The sequence below is a fragment of the Bos javanicus genome, chromosome 16, assembly GCF_032452875.1.
Source record: "Bos javanicus breed banteng chromosome 16, ARS-OSU_banteng_1.0, whole genome shotgun sequence".
NCBI lineage: Eukaryota > Metazoa > Chordata > Mammalia > Artiodactyla > Bovidae > Bos > Bos javanicus.
This window is the reverse complement of record NC_083883.1, coordinates 59,001,650-59,022,960: the sequence shown is the minus strand read 5'-3', so window position 1 is coordinate 59,022,960 and position 21,311 is coordinate 59,001,650. Positions and strand designations below refer to the sequence as shown.

General features: G+C 43.4%; 1 protein-coding gene across 2 annotated transcripts in view; it reads left to right on the top strand.

Moving 5' to 3' along the window:
• ASTN1 (astrotactin 1) overlaps positions 1-21,311 on the top strand; it is a 356,850-nt gene that overhangs the window by 117,133 nt on the left and 218,406 nt on the right. For both annotated transcript variants that reach the window (XM_061383286.1, XM_061383285.1), the window contains exon 2: positions 6,968-7,155. In XM_061383286.1, coding sequence (XP_061239270.1) covers positions 6,968-7,155 — 188 coding nt within the window. The remainder of the gene's footprint in view (positions 1-6,967; positions 7,156-21,311) is intronic.

Sequence of the window (21,311 nt, the reverse complement as noted above, 5' to 3'; positions counted from 1 at the left end):
AATTTTAAGCCATTTTGCTGTGAAGCTTTTGCTCATATAGTTGTGTGTGGGGGCAGAGGAGTGAGAATGAGATAATAAGCAGCAGCTCCGTGGTCGACCGTGTGTTGAATAGAAGAACCACAAACAGAGTTCCGTTTCCAGTTGTGTTCTGGACATGTTTACAAAAGAATTACCTGGCTATGTTATCTGTCACTTGATTATTCACTTAGCCAAGCCTATGTAGGCACAAACTTCGGGCAAATCATTGGTGTTCCTGGCATCCGTGCTGGTGGATTTTTTTAGACCTAGTAGGGCACCTTATTGTATGTGGCTCTCTCTCTGGGATGTGGGATTGCATCACTTCAGAACTCCGTACCAGATGGTACCGGCAGCAAGAGGTGTGGAGACCCAGCCAACTCAACCCATGGGATATTGTTTCTCTGGCTGGTCTCCTGTCCGTGCTTCTCCTGACTTTGTCCTTTCTCTCTGCATCCATCTCCTTTGCCTGATTTTCATCTGTCCCTTATCCTTCCTCACAGATGGCCAGGACACTAATGTGCTGCTCTCATTATGTTGATGGAACAACTTGGGGTCTTTAGAGGCTGCTGTTCCCGAAGCAATAAAGACTTGGGTCACGTTTGATACCAGAGTAAAGATTTACAGGATAATTAGTGATCCTCTGCTGTTATTAACCCCTGACCTTTAGCAGGCTATTTTCTTACAGAGGTGTTGAAAGTTACTGCCATTGTTAACAGTTTCCGTCCGAAGACCATAATGAGAGCATGTGGGAAACATAGACCTACCATTAATACCTTTCAAACTCTGAAGTCGGGGGCGGGGGCGATTAAAAAAAGAATGGAAGAAAAAGGTGTAATTCTATCACAGGCCTACCTTTGGTCGCCTTTATGTTAGTCACTGATGGACAAGACCCACTTGTTGCCCTTAGTTTGGGATAATTAGCTTATCACCACTAAAGTTCTGAGCTCAATCCTTGTGGCAGAGAACAACTCAGAATGGCAGGGTAGATAGCAGAGGTTGAATGGGTGGCTAGATTCTATTTTTAGAGATGTTCCCTTTCGCTTGTAATTCTTTCATGAAGAATATGAAGCTCTTCACAATACCACACTTAATAGAATTGAAAAAACAACCAAGCAAAACTAATAACCCATAGACACTCCCCCTCCAATCCCCTAATGGCAGGGAATTTCATGGTTGTGCATTTTATTTGTCTTCCAATTGATCCAGTCCTTTTCTAACTCTGCTCTGGGGAGCCCCTTCCGAAGCCATATTAGATTTGGTTTGGAGGCAAGGTTTTTAAGATTAACAATGAATTTAAAAATCCTGATCTAAGCAAAGTCTTCTAATAGTCATGGCCATCAAGGGGTATCACCCTCAATCTTGAAAGACTGCGGGGTCAGTTCATCAGGTGCCCTTAACAAGAGGCTAAGAATGGACAAGTTAATGCTTCCTTCTGGCTTGACGTCAACACCTGAGCCACCTCATTACTACTCAGCTGGATTTAGCGTGAAACTCAGCCTTGCCAGGAGAGGGAAAGGGGACCCAGAATGCCAGGTCTGCTCTAAGCCACTCTTAAGTTATTCAGTAAATTAAAGGATCTTTGAGAATTTCCCAAGTTAAAATCCACATTTGACTTTAAATTGCCAGATTCTTTGAAAGAGGACATCATGCATCTGGTCCTCGATGAAGTTGTCCTTTGGGCAGATTCTGATACTCTGATGTGATGCGTCGTCTTAGCAGGTCAGTTCAGGGACTCAGTGTGAAGCGATGCCTAAAGAAGGACCAGGGATTTCTGCAGTGAGTTTTGGGTGTCCTAAGCTAACCCCTCAGAAAGACAGTGTGGCAAGCTCAGAGCATGCAGGCTAACATTAGAACAATGACTAAGGCCTATGTAAGAGTGAGTTCATCTCACTCTCCTCCTCTCTGCCTTTGCCCGTCCCAGGTTATTCTGTAGTATGACTTTCCTTGCCTAAGGTCCTGTCTTCCTGGTTCTCTATTGTGTGCAGAAGCTCCAAGGTTTCTTTCTTAGAATCTACATATCTATACCAGCCTGGATGAGAACCTTTCTCACCAACTTGCAGTCCAGTCTGAAGATGGGCCTGGCCCCTACAGTCTCTGATCACATCATCCCTAACGTGTCCACTGTGTGGTCAAGAGAAAGGGGAGACGTAGAGTGAGGTTAGACTGGAGTGAAGATTTGACATTGCTTGGGACATTGAAATCATTGTCTTTTAAGGTGCTCATGTGAAGCACACCCTTTGGATTTAGAATTGTGGACTGGCAACTTAAAAAGGATCTTAAAATTCATCGATGCAGCTCCTCCGTATACAGAGAAGAAAACCCAAGCCTGATGTCTCATTTAAGGTTCCTCCAGACCGAGGTCTTAGTATTGTGGTCTCTGTGGAATAGAGGATCAGCATGACGGTGAGACTGTGACCGAGTCTCATCTGTTGCTGCTCTTTCTGTTCTTCATCTCTATAATCATGGCTTTATTCATCCTTCTGTTTAATAAAGCCAAGGGTGACTTTGCATTGGGGCTCAACTCCTTAAACTGGCATTCACAGCTTTTACAGTTGACCCCAGTCTGGCTTTTCAGCCCCAGTTCTCCACTACTGCCCTGCGTGTCTTCACTCTGCAGCATAACCAGACCTCCCGCGGTTCTGCAAGCATGCAGCACCTGCTGTTCTTTATACACACTGTTCTCTTCATCTCGAATTGCCTCCCAACACTTCTTCCCATTTTATCCCTTCCCAAGGGAACAGGCCCAGCCAAGTTCCACCCTCTCACCCAGCACTGCTGTTACTGTTTAGAGTAGTTATTCATGGCTCTGTCTTCAGTTTCTTACTAGACCAACACCTCCCTGAGAGTAGAAAACCTGCAGCACAACTTGCTAAATGTGGCAAATAGAGTGGACTTTCCAGGTGGCTCAGTGGTAAAGAATCCGCCTGCCAGTGGAAGAGATGTGGGTTTCATTCCTGGGTTGGGAAGATCCCCTGGAGGAGGAAATGGCAGCCCACTCCAGTGTTCTTGCCTGGGAAGTCCCACGGGCAGAGGAGCCCATGTAGAGTCAGACACGGCTAAGCGACTAAACACCAATAACAGGGTGTGCTCCAAGGATCTTGGCTGAATACAAGAATAAATGGCATCCTGGTTTCTGTGTGTTTCAGACATTCAAAAATTTTGGAGGTGCTGAGATCCATAAGGTTCATGGAGGGGAAGCTTGGAAGGACTGGAACGCTAAAAGAGAGGGCAGCCCTACCTCTTTGGAGATCTCAGCCCCACAGTATGATAGATGGCCATGGTGGTACCCTGAGATGACACTGGCTCCTCTTGGCACTTGTTTTATTCAGTACACTGGCAAAGGCTCTGTTGGAGCCTCATCCACAGCCCTCAGGAGGCCTTGGACTAAAGTAACTATTTGATCACGTCCCATATTTGCTGCTTCAGAGTCCCAGGTCAGGTTTGCATTGATCAAGCAATTTCTGAGCATTTATTGTTCTTGAGCCATTTTGCTGACATCCAGACCAACGTGATTACACTGATGTTCCAAGCCTCTGATCTCAGCCCCCCTGTGATGAAATTCACAAGACATTTACTGTCCCTGTGTGGTTTTTCTTTGGTTAACCCAGGCCAGATAGAGCATAAGTACATAACTTTCTGGTTTAGCGTTTTAGCTCTCCCATGCCAGATGTTGCCAGGAGAGGTGGGAAAAAGCCAAGGAGGAACCTATCATTCTGTAATTATGTTTAATCTAAAAAATGACAGCCACCTTCAGTGGCAGGTATGGTAACTTCCTTCTTTTGCCCTTTGCCCTCTATGATGGTTCTGGTCTGGACAGAAACAGAATATAATTTTCCGAAGGAATTTGGCATCAACTCATAGATAGGTTCAGAGGGCTGGACTGGAAGCCAAGGGTAGAGATTCTGTGTTCTCAGCCCACGTCCCCATATACCCACTGCACCTGTTCCTTCCTTGTTACTATTACCCCTAGAATCTTGAAGCAGAACTCCTTCCTTCCCAAAAACAGTCTTGGCTGCCTCTGGGTGCAGGATTTCTTCTGGAGGGTGGTGAAAAGTTTCTGGATTAGAGTGGTGATGGTCGCACAACTTTGTGAATATGCTTAAACCCACTGAATTGTATATATTTGAGAGGGTGAATTTTATGGTTTGTGAATTATATTTCAATTGTAAAATAACTCATGGAATACCAAGACTTTGTGCAAAGACTTAAAGTACTGCAGCACAAAAACTCCTAAAAGACCCCACGGACTTTAAACTCAATGTCTTCCCCCTTTATGCATGTTCGAAGGTCGTGTTGTCTGATGCGTGTGTTGGAGGTTGAGGAGATCTGATAGAAGTTCCTTCATCTGTCTTAGTCCCTGTTCTGTGTCAGGCTGGGGTGACTTTGGTCTGGGTATTTACTTGTCTTTGCTTCCACAGTTAAAACAGAGCTAATGAGCCTGACCTCCTTGATGAGGGTCTCCTGGGAGATAAAAAGCCGGTTTGTTGAGTGCTTTAGAGGTATCATGTGCTGGATTCCTCTTGAATAGTTACAGGAAGGGCTAAAGAGGCACCCAGCATGTGCAGAATAAATTCCAAGGTGGGTTAGAGCAAGTGCAGGGAAGAGGCTGAATGTGTGTTGCTCTAGATGATTTAATTAGGCCATTAAGTGCTCTATTAGGGGCTGTTGCTGCTTGTAATTTTTTAATTTAAACTTATATTTCATATTGGAGTAGAACTCATTAACAATGTCGTGATAGTTCAGGTGCATCACAAAGCGACCCAGCCGTACATATACATGTGTCTATTCTCCCCCTAACTCCCTCCCCATCCAGACTGCCACATAACACTGAACAGATTTCCCTGTGCTATACAGGAGGACCTTGTTGGTTATCCATTTTAAATACAGCAGTGTGTACATGTCCATCCCTGCCTGTGACTTTTATGTCTGTGGTGAGGAGGAGATAGAGTTTGGTTTCTACCGCAGCTGCAGGAAACAGACCTGGGAAGGGGAAGAGTGTCTCCCAGGAGGAATCTTCCAGTGCTTTGATGTGGAGGCCTGAGTGCTTAGAAAGTGTAAGTGCTGGGGAGTGGGGTTTGTGATTGCAGGGCTTGTGATGAAGCATGGTGTGGTAGCCACAGGTCGACCCAGGTACCCACAGAGGTGTGCCCAAGGGTGTCTGTTTACCCGGAAATCTTAAAAAATCCTTAGAGGAAAGGTGGATTTGGGAAGCCCGTGTCACTTCCTCACTTAACGAATGGAGCTGTGCCTGGGGGAAGGCCGGGCTGGGCTGCAGGGCATGTTCCATTCTCATACCCTCTGCCCACTGCAGTGTCCTCCGTGCCAGTCACTTCGAGAGCATAGACAGCTGACCAGCCCAACAGTCCTCCTCTTCCTTCTCCGTATTCTCCTATCCGTGTCTGAATGTCCATTCCCCACATCTCTGTCTACTTAACAAAGTCCAGTCTTCAAGGCCCAACACCATAACATCTTCTTTTGGCAAGTCTTCTTTCCTTCCATCGTCCACCCTCTATCCAAGCAAGATTACTCTCTCCTTCTGTCTCCACAAAGCTTTTACGCATGTGGTGTCACAGGACACATTCACTCACAGTGGGTTGCTTTGGAGAACTTGTCGAGGATTTCATTCAGTTTAGTCTCTGGGTGTCTAGAGCAGTGCCGGTGCATATGCAGCATATATCCAGTGCGTGTAGGTTAAATAAATTAAAGAATAAATATATAAGTAAATACATACAGCAGAACATCATTTGTACACTCCCACAAATAGTGAAAGATATTTATAAACTCGATAAATATTTAAAATTGCTTTCCTCTTTATGATTGTGGTACTTGATGAAAATACTCTTCTAGATGGATCTTATTAAATCTTTTTTATGTATATTGAATTTTTTGGTCAAAGGTGATAAATTTTGGGAGAAGAAGCCATGCCTTTCAAAAAAAATGAAAATTTTAAAGCAATGGTTTGCCAAGTATGTTCAGCAGAATATTAGTTTTTGAGGACGATAGTAGTTGTTAAGGGGAAAAAAATGGTGTTAGGGCCAAATGAAGCTCAAGAATGCTGGGTTAATCAGGTTCTTTCTATAGTGGGATGTCTCAAAACTTTGATACAATACTGCTTAGGAATATTAGAGGAAGAGACATATAGCAGTATACTTCTGCAGCACAGCTGAGCTCCTATCGTGCAGAGTGCATAACTGGTTTGCGTACATTGGTATTCATTGTTGATGTTAGTTATCTCAGTGCCTGCATCTAGAGCTCAGGAAGCAGATGAGTGCTTAAGTCTGTGATAAGGGCCCACTTCTTCATCATCCTCTCATGTACATCACCTTTGCTCTGCAAAAATGAAGAGAAAAGTTAAAGGGAATTAAAATATTACCTGCCAAAAGCCAGTATCAGACATCTCCAGTGGACTAAGTAGCAGATGATGGTGGTTTTAGAAATAACCTGCCAGCTCCAGTTGCTCTGCAGTACCCTCCCAGGACTCTTCCATAAGTGCCAGTTCTCTGCACGGTAATTACTAACTCTCTCCTTGGTAGACTCACTGGTGTCTACGAGTAATTGCTAGGGAACTCACACTTTCAAATTTACAAGAGGCAAACAACCTTATGTTTACCTCAGTGGGTCATCAGGGTATTCAAACTGTGGTGAGTAAAGGATGCTGTTGATCATAGAAATATGGTGAAAAACTTGAATTCTTACCTGTGTATTTTTCTCAATGGGCGGGAGCCCGGGCCATTAGTTTATGGGGGATTAATTCTGTTCTTCTCAGGGCCTCTTCCCCTCCTTGAGATTTGAAGCAGCAGTAAGCCTGACTCAACTGTAGTTAGAAACCCTTTGTTGTCTTCAGCTGACATTGACTAATCAGAGGCAGTGTCTTAAAAGAAGATGAAACCATAGATGTGGACTGGTCCACTCGGAATTCTGACCTGTGCCTTTGGTGTCTGTGCTCTAGAGATCTCAGGGAACACGGAGGACATCCCTCTGGTGCGCTGGAGGCAGCAGTGGCTGGAGAATGGCACTTTACTTTTTCACATCCACCACCAGGATGGTGCCCCAAGCCTCCCTGGGCAAGACCCAACTGAAGAACCCCAGCATGAGTCAGCAGAAGAGGAGCTGAGAATCCTGCACATCTCAGTCATGGTAAGAACAGTGCAACCATAGCCTCTCAGGCTATACTACCTTGACCTTAAGAACGTGGGTGCCACAGCCCTGGAGGATCCATCTCCACAATCTCATCATTGATCTTGTGCATAAGTTGATTTCTCATTTATGGGAAATGTCTCCACCTGTGGTGTAAGTAAAAATTGCAGTTATTTCCACAGCACCACTCCCTGACAGTTCTCTAGGAACATGCCTAGATAGGGAGTAACTGTTACAAATCAGAGACAACCTCAGATGGGGGCATTGGATTGTCTTAGAAAGGGATTATTCAGTTAGATCAGAATATCTTCTAATAGTTTCTCCATGAATGTTTGCTGAGTGACTGGATTGCCCAATCTGCTTGCTGCTCCTGAGGTATCTTCTCCCAGCTGGGAGAAAGTTAGTCCTGGCTTTCTGTCCTCTTACAGTAAAGGACATGCCAATAAATAGAGCCTTGCCTCTCCCACTAGTCCAGCTCAGAAACATCCCATCAGCATCCCTTCTGAAAATTAGAGAATTTTCTCTAACATTCTATATTTTAGAGTCTCACTAGACAGACATTAAGTGCTACGGTGACAGGCATGGGTTTTGTTTGATATTGTTTTGTTCATTGGTATATCTTCAATACCTGGAATAATGTATTCACATAGTACTAAACAATTATTTGTGGAATAAATGAATGTGTTTCCCAGTAGAAATGAAAAATGCCTGACTCACTCAATATTTTTATTAGTAAAATCAATACATCACCTGCTCTGAGGGTAGCCTGAAAGCAAGCTGAGACTTGACTGATTGTCTGTGTATGGGAGAGGATGGGCTCTTTCAAACCAAATGAGGTCTTGGTCTAAACTGTAATTAATCTATTACTCTTGAACCATCACTATGTGCTATTTAGCTTTGTGTATTAGATTGGGGAAAACTGAGCATGTTTTAGATATATTAGAATTTCCATTATCTAACTATTTGGCGTGGAAGATATCCCCATAAAATCTCAAAAGGCAAGTCTTCTGTTTCTCCTTCAGCCAGTGTCTCCAGGAATGACTTATTTGATAGATTACCTGTATATGTGTAAGCTGCTCTAGTTTGTTGAAACTATGTGGTTGAGAAGAGTCTTTCCATAGCAAATGGTCAACCTCAGATATGCCAGAAAGTGAATGGGTAAATGAGATTATTGTGCTAATTGAGGTTTACAACATAAGAGCTAGAGTACCTGTACATCCTTCATTAAAGACCAGCGTTTCCTCTCTCGAGGAAGCTTGTTTTCTTCAGTGTAGCTTGCAGTTTCCAGATTGTGGTGAGAACGAGCAGATCGCCAGTGGCCTCCCTGGCATTGACTAGGGAGACAGAGGTAGGAGCTGCATTGTTCTTGTGTTTATCATATGGTCTGATTGAAAAGAAAGGCACGATGGTGGACTTCCCACCGGCCATCCACAGCTTCCCATCAATGTGGGAAGTGGTCTTTGTCTTGGATAGTTTTTGTTTGGTTTCTTTTGGTCCAAGGCCATTTCAGAGAACACCACAAAAATGTTTAGGGTGAAGAGAACTGTAAAGAGATTCCCAGGAATTCCTGTTGGATGTGGTTGTGTCTGAAAGAAAGACCCAAAGTATGAGCTTAGGACTGATGAGGTGTCAGAAGGTATGTTTCGTGGGGATAGGGGGAGTGCTGTGAGCTTCTGAGGGAAGACAGACTGAAGCTGTCCTGGCTGCCACACCCTATCTTCACCACAGCAAGGACCCCGCCCTCTGTCCGCAGAATGAGATGCTCCGATAGGTTCGCTAGAGAAGTGTGAGTGTGTAGATGCGTATGTGTGCACATATTTATGGCGATGGGTGGCTGATCAAGGATGCCAAATAATTTGAGGAAATAGATGGTGTCCTTAGAATGTAACAACCCTTAGGAAAAGTCCTGTATTGCTAATGCTTTTTGTTGAGTTTTCCTGAGCAGAAATTAATGGACAGTGGACAAGGAATTGGAAAGAACAAAAATCAGCCTTAAACCTGGGACTCTGAGCTCTTTCCTTCATATGCTACTGGTTACCCATGACAGACCAACAGTGACGTTCAGCTTTCCAAATAAAATGAGATTACTCCTTCAGCTTGACTTTAGTTTATGCCATGTTATTTTCAACTGAACTGGAGCGGGCAGAGCAGCCCTTAGAAGGGCTTGGGCAAAGCGTGAGGGTGGGCAAGTCTTGTATGTGTCTCCGACTTGCCCTCGGATGTGGATAGACCCACACCTCTGTGGAAAATTCAGGAAAGCCTATGACTTCTGCAGGAGCACAGGGCTCCCCAGGCAAACTGAAGACCTAAGTGCTGCCTCCCATCCTTGCAGAGACGATGTGGTCAGTGGAGCCTCCCACAGCGCCTCTTCCCATCCCACCTTCCTCCAGCCCTATTCCATCCACCCTCAGACTCGGCCTCTCCTATCCTTTACATTCTATTCTAGAAACAGTTTCAAAGTCTGAAGTTGTGTATCTGCCCTCAGCTTAGAAATCAAGCCTGAGGGTATCCTGTTTGAAGATGTCGTTCCCAGAGTCTCTGATGGTTTCTTCTTAAGAAACTCAGGGACTGGTAGACTATCTGATACTCTTTATGCAGTATCCTTTGGAAGTAAGTAGGCAGCCATTTGAGGCTCCTCCATGACAGCAGTATAAGTGTTAGAAGGTAGCAAAGTCCTTTGACTAGTAACAGTGTTGGGCAGCAAAAGGCACTTAAATGAAATCTTATTACCCAAACCCTGTTAGTTATGAAATAACAATAGCAGGGCTATTTTTCATTAACTGTAGTGATCAATACTGATGAGGTTTTCAGTTGGATCCAAATAGCATAATTCAAAAAAGAGAAAAGTTAAGGTTATTATCAAAACATGAATATACCCAACCTTTTCTCTCTTGTTAAGAAAATGTATATATAAAAGCTTAACTGATAATCCTAAATATTTCCAATATGTGCAGAGGGAATTAATGGTTCTGTGAACACCTTAAAGTTTGCATTTCTTTCATTTTGTATTTACACTTTTCTCATCCATATTACCTCAGTGCAGGGACCACTGTTTATTTTTATATTTTGCATTCACTGTTGGCTGTGTTTTGTTTTACACACAAAATGTAAGTAATGAGAGAATGAGATGCCAAGAAAAACCCTTTTGTGTATCCTTTTGACACTGTATGGATGAGAATTGGTAAGTCCTTCTTACACTGTGCCCAGTGTAAATATACCATCAGCAAAATCTTGAGCTTACAGAAAACCAATACCTCAGCTGAGAACTTGGCAATTTAAAACTTTGAAAAACCTTTTGCTTTTCTTATTTTTCAATCATATCCTAAAACTTTTGAATTATTTTTTCCAAGGAGGTACTATTTCTTCCTCACATAAAACAATTGGATTTCCCTCCAGAAATCTTATATTATTGCTTAGAGGGTCACACGATGTATTTTAACCTCTTGCATGATTCAAACTTGGCTGAAGAGATTTATTTCGAATTTAGCCAGATAATTGACACTTAAAACTACAAAAGCGCACAAGGATACTATTTTGCAAGCTCTTGAACAAGTGAAAACAAAATCAATTGTAAACTGATATGTGAGCTTAAACCAAAGTCAAGGAATTCTTCAGTTATTAGCAAATCATTTACTCCACTGAAGATCAGGTTTTAATACAAGTTTACATTAGATAATCAGCCTATGAATTTAAATTTTCATGTTGTAATTTTGCTAATTTACCATGTGATCTACATTTTTCTTCTTAAAGTGTGCAAAAGAATTTTACAGTGCATAATGTAATTTTAATGTATTATCTACATATTTCATGTTCGTAATTAAAGATGACAGTGTTAATAGACTTCCTATATGCATATGGGTTGGTTAAGTATATTTTTCACAGCAAGTAGCCTTTCAAAAATGCTTCAGTTTGATATATGTGTGTTTGTGTTTATATGTATACACACATATATATATGATAACTCCCACTGTTAGATGATATCTTTTATAGTTCACTCTTCTCAGGCACAGTTCACAATTGAGGGGAAAAAAAATCTAAGCATTTGTCTATTCCTCCTGAGAGTTTTGTGAGGAGAACCCATCAATCAAGGCTGGGTGCTGCTCAGAACCACTAGCCCCTGTGTAGAGCCCACTGGCCAGCGTCAGCCAGTTCTTACAGCCTTCAACTGCTGGCTCCTCAGGGGTCCGCAAGCTTCTTGTTTCTGGGAGCCCCAGGTAAGCCCAAGACACATAGTTTTCTTCTGGGAGAAACAATTTAGAAAATAAGGTTCTGGAAGTTCCATTCTGGGTAGGTCACTCTTCAGGCTGAGTTAGCGCAAAGCCCAGAGAACACACATGTGGGGAGCCCTAGGGCTGTGTTTCCAGGATGACAGGCCACTTGTGCCAGAAGACGCATTCTTGCTCCTACCTGAGCATCCTTAATCAAGTTCACTTCAGTTGTCTAGAGTCACATATTACTTTGCTTGAAGCTGTCTTCATTTCCCTCCTCAAGCTCAACCATTTCTAGGGCAGAGAAGAGCAGTTGTAAGCATGGTCATCGTTATATGCCACTGAGACTGTCAGGTACTTATTAAATGTACGTGCGCGAGGGAAACAGGGCAAGATGCTTTTCCTTTCAGCACCTTTAATGTTCAGCAAACCTGTTACCAAAAATTGGTTAGCAATCTCATTCTTCAGAGTCACTTTTGCATCTTTCTTTTCAATTGATATTATTTGTTTAGTTGAAGAGAGCAGGCCCTAATTTATCAGAGCTGGTCCTTCTGATCTTTAAGAACCAGATAGAGGAGTTAAGACATTTTGTGTTACCACAAAGAACAGAACTCGAGTAATAAATTGGAAGGTACAAAAAGACAGGTCCTGATTCAGTCCAAGGAGCTTATCTAGGGACTCAAGCCATCCATGATGGGGCTAGACTGACTTATTGGCCACACTGTTCCCCTGCCAAACCCATCTTTGTGTTCCTGGCCTCCCATTAGGAAAATGGTGGGCAGTTCCTAAAATAGCAAGACCCCTAAATAACACAAATGCTTTGCTTTTTGGTTGTCTCAACAGTCTGATGTGCAAGACCCCCAGGTCCATTTGAGGGCTATTCCAAAAGCCGCGGGACAATTGCCTTGCAAACCTCCCCCACCTGGCACCGTGGTCTGGCAGTGCATCTCTTGCCAAGATGCAGCAGATGCAGGAACTTGTGAATCTATTAGCCATTGCAGTTGATTAGCTATCCGTCTTGCTGGCTACCCTCCCCCATTCCTGTAGAGTGGGAACTGTGGTATAGTGGAAAGAAACCTTACATTTAGTTGGAAGGTGGTCTTCAGGTTCTGGCTTTAACATTTTATCCTTTAAAAGAAGGCTATCCTTTGGGGAGCCTTCATGACCTCATCTGTGACATGAATGTATTAATTAAACTTTTTAGCTTTAAAGACTGGAGATCTACTCAGACCATCTCTGTAATGAAGTTTTACTGTAGAAATTCATAGGGAGGTAAGGGAGACAGGAATCTTCTGATATTGAAAAAAAAAATCTTAAAAGCAAAATTTCATGAAACCTGAGACTGGTGGGTTGGGCAGGATCCAAGTCATCTTGTGAGCCCCCAGCCTCAGCACTTTGTGGTTTGGCTTTTTGCACCTGTTTCTGTTGCTCCTGTGGCCATGAATGGGAAACTTTGTCCAGTCTACACTGTAAATGTCCCCATTTTGATGCCTTTATTAAATGTTCATACTATCCATTCACTCATTAGGTCACCTCACTTCAGACCTCGCCTGACTCCTCTCAGCTTTACGAGGTTTCTCATGTTATTCCTGGGCTGCCAGCTTCCCCTCTTTCTGCCACTGTTATTCTAGCTTAGGGAAACAAGTGGATGGACCTCGCTGGTTACCATAGTTCTGTATCTTCAGAGACTTTCCTGTCGAATAGCCCATAGGTGGATGCAACCTAAACAAACCTCCTTCTGTTGGCTGTTATTATGAAGAGGTTGGCTTAGGTGACACAGAAAATGGTGGACTTCTGCTCCAGATACAGCTTGGAACCGTTTCCTTTATTGGAGGCTGAGAAGCCATGAGTCCCTGATTCACTCATTTAACACAGTAGGCAACACAGTCTCAGTTGTAGAGATGTTGATGGATCGGAAGATCTCACCACCACCACCACCACCACCACCATCATCACGATCTTATTTTGCACTTACTATGTGTTTACTACTAAGTACTTTCAAAATGCATCCATTTATTTGTCATTCATGTCACAATATCCTTCAGATCAGATCAGTTGCTCAGTCGTGTCCGACTCTTTGCGACCCCATGAATCACAGCACGCCAGGCCTCCCTGTTCATCACCAACTCCCGGAGTTCACTCAGACTCACGTCCATCGAGTCAGTGATGCCATCCAGCCATCTCATCCTCTGTCGTCCCCTTCTCCTCCTGCACCCAATCCCTCCCAGCATCAGAGTCTTTTCCAATGAGTCAACTCTTCGCATGAGGTGGCCAAAGTACTGGAGTTTCAGCTTTAGCATCATTCCTTCCAAAGAAATCCCGGGGCTGATCTCCTTCAGAATGGACTGGTTGGATCTCCTTGCAGTCCAAGGGACTCTCAAGAGTCTTCTCCAACACCACAGTTCCAAAGCATCAATTCTTCGGCGCTCAGCCTCCTTCACAGTCCAACTCTCACATCCATACATGACCATAGGAAAAACTGTAGCTTTGACTAGACGAACCTTTGTTGGCAAAGTAATGTCTCTGCTTTTGAATATGCTATCTAGGTTGGTCATAACTTTCCTTCCAAGGAGTAAGCGTCTTCTAATTTCATGGCTGCAGTCACCACCTGCAGTGATTTTGGAGCCCAGAAAAATAAAGTCTGACACTGTTTCCCCATCTATTTCCCATGAAGTGGTGGGACCGGATGCCATGATCTTCGTTTTCTGAATGTTGAGCTTTTAGCCAACTTTTTCACTCTCCACTTTCACTTTCATCAAGAGGCTTTTTAGTTCCTCTTCACTTTCTGCCATAAGGGTGGTGTCATCTGCATATCTGAGGTTATTGATGTTTCTCCCTGCAATCTTGATTCCAGCTTGTGTTTCTTCCAGCCCAGCATTTCTCATGATGTACTCTGCATATAAATTAAATAAACAGGGTGACAATATACAGCCTTGACAAACTCCTTTTCCTATTTGGAACCAGTCCATTGTTCCATGTCCAGTTCTAACTGTTGCTTCCTGACCTGCATACAAATTTCTCAAGAGGCAGATCAGGTGGTCTGGTATTCCCATCTCTTTCAGAATTTTCCACAGTTTATTGTGATCCACACAGTCAAAGGCTTTGGCATAGTCAATAAAGCAGAAATAGATGCTTTTCTGGAACTCTCTTGCTTTTTCCACAACATCCTTAGGTAGAATTTATTATCTCATTTTACAGATGAATGGATTGAGGAACAGACAAGCTAAGTAACCTGCCTAAAGTGAAACCACTCTAAGGTTGCAGAGCTAAGATTTGAACTGAGGCAGTTGTCAGAGTCTATATACTCTAAGAGGGAGCTCAAGTGGTAAAGAATCTGCCTGCCAATGCAGAAGTCATGGGTTTGATCCCCGGGTTGGGAAGATCTGGAGGAGGAAATGACAACCCACTCCAGTTTCTTTCCTGGGAAATCCCACGGACAGAGGGACTTGGCAGGCTGTAGTCCATTGGGTTGCAAAGAGTCAGACACAACCGAGGGACTAAGCACAATCATGATACAGTCTAAGAAGTACCCAGTTCATATCTGGTCCATGGTGAGTGCCCAAGATATTTTCATTACATGCCCTTTTACTGGGTTTTGTTATTCTGTCTGCTGGAACTCATTTGACACGTGTCCCGTTTTTATTCTAAAGCCAGTCACTCTATGAGTGCTAGGACCCACAGCTGGGGTGGGCTTCAGGTCTGTCTTTCTGTGGCTCTACCAGGCAGCTAAGCCGAAAGCTCAGAGTCTGTTCAGCTCTGCTGACCCCACCTGCTAACCTTGGCTTCAGCCACTCTCTCTCACAGCTGGCAGCAGGTTTATTGGCAGAGAAGGAATGAGGGAAGTTGGGAACTCCCAACTCTAAAATTGTGAAAGTCAAGTAACAGTAAATTTAGGCTTCTTCATATATATGTTCTCACACTTTTGCAGTTAATTTCTAGAAACTAAAAAAAAAAAACAAAAAAAAAAAACACCAAAAAACATTTTTAAAGCATTACTGACCTGTCATTGATTTTAAAAAAATCATCAATGCATTCATTCATTTAGTCATTGATCCTTTCATGGCAGGCTTCAGGTACTTTTTTTTAATTATGGAGAGAGAAAATTCATAAGACAAGATTGTACTTTCAAGGAACATTCAATCATATCATTAACACTTAACATTTGATGATGATCTTCAGCAGAACTGTGTGCCAAGTGCTTTCCCATTCCATCCCATTCTTTATACCCTCTTTATAATTCTGTTCTTCTCTTTCCTGAAGCTCACAGAGGCCTTCAGTTACCCTCATTTTTCCAGACAGCAAGGAAAATAGCTAAGAGGCCAAATTTTCACTAGGATACTAATATCTTTTAAGGATACTAATATCTGTTAACAACTTGATGTAATATTCTCTTCAGCAATTTAGCTTAGTTTTGATATAGATGCCAACAATTTACTTTTAAATACTTAGTTTCAAAAATCCCTGAAGATCTATTTGAAAGCAAGCATCATGACCTCTGTGGGGTTTAACTCAATATTAAGAGTTGGTAATAGTCATAGTAACGAAGCTGTCCCTTCACTCATTCTGTTCCAGACAATGTATGGGATTATCTTCAGGAACAATAGCAATTTCTGTAGCAGCTTTGTGAAATAGACATTAATTCTCCCATATTTTGGATATGAACACTGAGACAGAAAGTAAATTACAGACCCAAGGTCACGCAGGTGGAACCAGTTTTCAAGACAAGTACATCTGACTTCAGACTTGACTCTGACATTAAGACTGCAGCTTGGTGGCATGAGAGTTGGCTGGCTTCTCCAGTTTTGCAGGCTGTGGAACAAATGTGCTTCTTTTGGGTAGCACAGCAAGAAACCTTTACTTAATGGAGGTTAGGAAGACACATAGAGAATTGGGCAAGGTATTGTTATGCTGGAGTCTCTAAGCCACTTCAAAGAGTGAAGAACTAGATTGGACCACAAGACCAAGCATTATAGAAGCCTGAGGTTGGATCTGAGCAAAAGTCACTGAGAAGCCAAGAAGCCAGTGAAGACGGTAAGTCCTATGTGTAGTACTGTGTAGTTCTATGGTCTAGCTCTGGTAGTTTATAGCAATGGTTTTGCTACCAGAAAGACCACAAAATTAAATCCTCATTCCTCCACTGACTAGATATTCCAGTGACCTTGGCAAAAATTGCTCAATCTCTCTATTCTCACTTTTCTTATCTATAGAATGGGAATAATAATAGATTCTACCTCTTAGGGCTGGTATGATGATTAAATGAGATGATTCTTATTAAGCACTTCCTATGTGCCTGGCCCCTGGGAGATGCCTAGTAAATATCACCTAGATAAACTCTTGCGATGCCATGTAAGCTAGCTGTAACAATTTCTGTGTGCAGTGTGTTACCCAGGGGCCCTCTGCCTTGGGGAGCCAGGAAAGCAGGTGGGATCATAGCAACCTCTTAGAGGAGTCCTCGAGGAGTTTGGCTCAGGGAGAAGACTGAGGCAATTAGGGCCATCAGGGCCACAGGAGGTGCCCATGACAAAGCTGGGACGTGGTCATATACATCCAGGGCATTGTTAAGTCAACTTCAGTTTTGTTGTTTACAGGGTTTCCTAGCAGCTATCCTGTAGTTTAGCATGATAATCTCAGCTCTAAACTTCCCTGGAAGAACTTCACTCATTTATTTTTTTCATCAAACCAAATGATGTCATTATGGGAATTCCTTTTCTGCCCATGTATCCACAGATACAAAGATTGTTATTACATTCTCAACAGCCAAAAGAAGGCATATACATAATGGTGGGGGATATTCAGGTCAGCACTGGCGGAAAAACTCAGATTCTTATTCCTAATGATGTTATCTTTCCTCCAGATCTTGCTGTCTTCCCTCGCCTTCTGCCCCTCCCTAAAGCTTTGGGATTCTCTCACAGACCTGAAGTTTGCCCATATTTATGACCACAAACTCACACCCATGGGGCTTGGTTGGAGAAGGCTAGATTTATGCCTAGTAGATAGAGCCAGCTTATGCCCACAGAGAGACCCCTAGCATGGCTAAAGGCAGAAAATTAGGCCAAGGATCTGTAAAGGGCCAAATGGTAAACATGTTCAGCTTTGAAGGCCATTTAAGCTTTGTTGCAACTATCCAACTCTTGCCATCATAGTGCCAAAGCAGCCATACACACTGTATGAATAGTGTATGCGGCTGTGTTCCAATAGAGCTTTATTTATAAAAACAGGCAGTGGGCCACATTTGGCCTGGAGGCCACAGTCTAGTGACCCTGATTAGTACATTCTCCTCATTTTGCCTGCAGATCCCAAACAGACTAGACTCTAACAATAGGTAGAAGTGATAAGGTCCTATTCGCAGAGTGAAAGACAATGGTTTGCTAGTTTTTGTTAGACTCCCATAGATTGATTACAATTGTCACTTAAGGAAGGCATTGATAAAGATTGCTCTTGCTATAATACAGGCATGTGGTGTTTACAAATTAAGGTGAAATACACTCACATTAGCCTTTCCTGAGTGGTATTGCTGGGTTTCGTGAAGATAAACATTGATGAAAACAAAAATGTGCTTAAAACTTGACAAAAGAAATATAAACAGGACACCGATTAGCAAACATGCTATCTTCTCTTCCCTGTGTCTCCTGCTTGGCTTCAACTTTGCCATATGTAGTAGAGTTGTATGTATACATGTTAGAGTATACCTTAAAGCAAAATACCTCATATAAATGTACATTCAGACATAGAAGTAGAATTGTGCTTTCAGACATGTCACAATCAAGTTGGCGATATGGAAGGATTTATAAGTTGGTGGGGGCTCTCTGCCTTGCTGAGGAGTCTGAGGATGGACAAAGCAGGGGCTTCCCTGGTGGCTCAGACAGTAAAGCGTCTGCCTACAATGTGGAAGACCTGAGTTCAATCCCTGGGTCGGGAAGATCCCCTGGAGAAGGAAATAGCAACCCACTCCAGTACTCTTGCCTGGAAAATTCCATGGACAGAGGAGCCTGGTAGGCTACATTCCATGGGGTTGCAAAGAGTCGGACACGACTGAGCAACTTCACTTTCTTTCTTTTGTAAAATCAGCTGTGAGTCTTTCAAGTATCTGTGGAAGTTTATTAAAAGTCTTGACTACATGAGAGGCTGATGTCAGTAGCCCTCCCCAATATTGCTTTGGGGTCCCCATGGTACATCCAGGGAGGTCAAAAGCCTCTTAATGCTGCCCTGCTATTTATGATTCTCCTGATACCTCTTGCTGCTGCTGACGTCCATGAATAGCGACAAAGATGAGTCAAGGAGCCTTCTAACTTGGGATGAATCAGCTGTTCTGTTTGTTGGTACATTGGACTGTGGCTGACAGCAGCCAGGGCTTCACAGAACAGTATCTGAGCCCTTCTGGGCTCTGGCTCCCACTCCCAGAGTTGGCTTAGGGTGAACTTAAGGTGACGTCTGCTGCTCCAACACCATGAGGGAGACAGGGGTGTGTGGGATCCCAGCAGGAGCTCTGACACCAAACGTTTATTAAAGGATTCAGCCTTTTGTTTCCTCCCTCCTTTTTGTCTGAGGGAGAGGGCAGAAGGCTTTGGGATTAAGATGCATAAGTGTTATGGATTTTTGAGTGAGTATGTCATAGTTTGACCTTTATGGGCTTTAAACATGGTATTACATACAGAGTGAGGTCAGTCGCTACACCAACCAAACTCAGAAGCATTATGCATCCCAGCAGTGATGTCAAAGCATCTCTCTTTGATTCTTTTTTTTTTTTTTTGTACAATTGTTAGCCTATTTTGTTATCAAATTACATGTAAGAATAAAAAAATTATATTGTTGTAGTTGCTTAGTCTCTAAGTCATTTCCAACTCTTTGCAACCCTGTGGACTGTAGCCCACCAGGCTCCTCTGTCTATGGGATTTCTCAGGCAAGAATACTGGAGTGGATTGCCATTTCCTTCTCCATGATTCTGTCTTTATTCCCCAAATTTCATGGAGTGTATGCATCCAGGTCACCATCCTTAGGCTTTACACTGGTTGTGTCAGTCTCTGGCCCCACTCTACTCAGTGCTTTGCTGATCAGAGTAAGCAGCCCCAACATCTAAAGCCTCCAGCCTCTCCAGGGCATGGTCACCTTCCTTGGACTCCACCTGGAGTTCAGATGGGGGTGTGCCCACATGTCCCAGGTGGGGCTCTGTTCAGAACTCCCATGGCAGAGTGGGGCCACGAGCCCACCTGCTCTCCATAAGAGTGGACTGGGGACTTGGTTAAGGGACTTCCCTGGTGGTCCAGTGGTTGAGACTTTGCCTTCTAATGCAGAAAGTATGGGTTCCATCCCTGTTCAGGGAGCTAGGATCCCACATGCCTCATGGCCAAAGAGGCAAGACACAAAGCAAAAGTAATATATCATAACAAATTCAATAGAGACTTTAAAAATCAGTTCAATTCAGTCACTCAGTTGTGTCCAACTTTTTGCGACCCTATGGACTGCAGGATGCCAGGCTTCCCTGTCCATCACCAACTCTTGAAGTTTGCTCAAGCTCATGTCCATCAAGTCGGTTATGCCATCCAACCATCTCATCCTCTGTCATTCCCTTCTCCTCCTGCCTTCAATCTTTCCCAGTGTCAGGGTCTTTTCCAATGGGTCAGTTCTTTGCACCGGGTGGCCAAAGTATTGGAGTTTCAGTTTCAGCATCAGTCCTTCCAATCAATATTCAGGACTGATTTCCTTTAGGATGGACTAGTTGGGTCTCCTTGCTATTCAAGGAACTCTCAAGAGTCTTCTCCAACACCACAATTCAAAAGCATCAATTTTTGGTGCTCAGCTTTCTTTATAGTCCAGTGGCTCAGAGGTTAAAGCATCTGCCTGCAATGCGGGAAACCTGGGTTTGATCCCTGGGTTGGGAAGATCCCCTGGAGAAGGAAATGGCAACCCACTCCACTATTCTTGCCTGGAGAATCCCATGGACGGAGGAGCCTGGTGGGCTACAGTCCACAGGGTCACAAAGAGTCGGACACAACTGAGCACCTTCACTTCACTTCACTCACTTCTCACATCCATACATGACTACTGGAAAAACCATAGCTTTGACTAGATGGACCCTTGTTGGCAAAGTAATGTCTCTGCTTTTTAATATGCTGTCTAAGCTGGTCATAGCTTATCTTCCAAGGAGCAAGAGTCTTTTAATTTCATGGCTGCGGTTACCATCTGCAGTGATTTTGGAGCCCAAGAAAAGAAAGTCTGTCATTGTTTGCATTGTTTCCCCATCTATTTGCCATGAAGTGATGTGACCAGATGCCATGATCTTCATTTGTTGAATGTTGAGTTTTAAAACAGCTTTTTCACTCTCCTCTTTCACTTTCATCAAGAGGCTCTTTAGTTCTTCTTTGCTTTCTGCTATAAAGGTGGTGTCATCTGTGTATCTGAGATTATTGATGTTTCTCCTGGCAGTCTTGATTCTGTAAGCCCTCTTGGAGAGGTTGCCATTAATCCCACCATAAGGCTGCCGAGCGGACAACCTGCAAACTGCAGAACAATTATACCAAATAAATTCTCGCACTGTTAAGAAAGTTTAGGACCCACAGCAGATTTCCCAACCTGGGAATCTGACAAAGGGATTGAGAACCCCCAGGGAATTTGACTTTGGAGGCCAGTGGGATTTGATTACAGAAGTTTCACAGGACTGGGGAAACAGACTCTTGGAGGGCACAAACAAAACCTCGTGCACATCTGGACCCAAGAGAAAGGAGCAGTGACCCCACAAGAGACTCACCCAGTCTTGCCTGTGAATGCTCAGGAGTCTGTGGCCAGAGGCATGGGTCAACAGTGGCCTGCTCCAGGGTCGGGGTACGGAATATAACAGTGTGTGCACAAGACCTTTTGAAGGAGGTCACTATTATCTTCATTACCCCTACCATAGCTTGGTCTCAGATCAAACAACAGGGAGGGAAAACAGTCCTGCCCATCAACAGAATA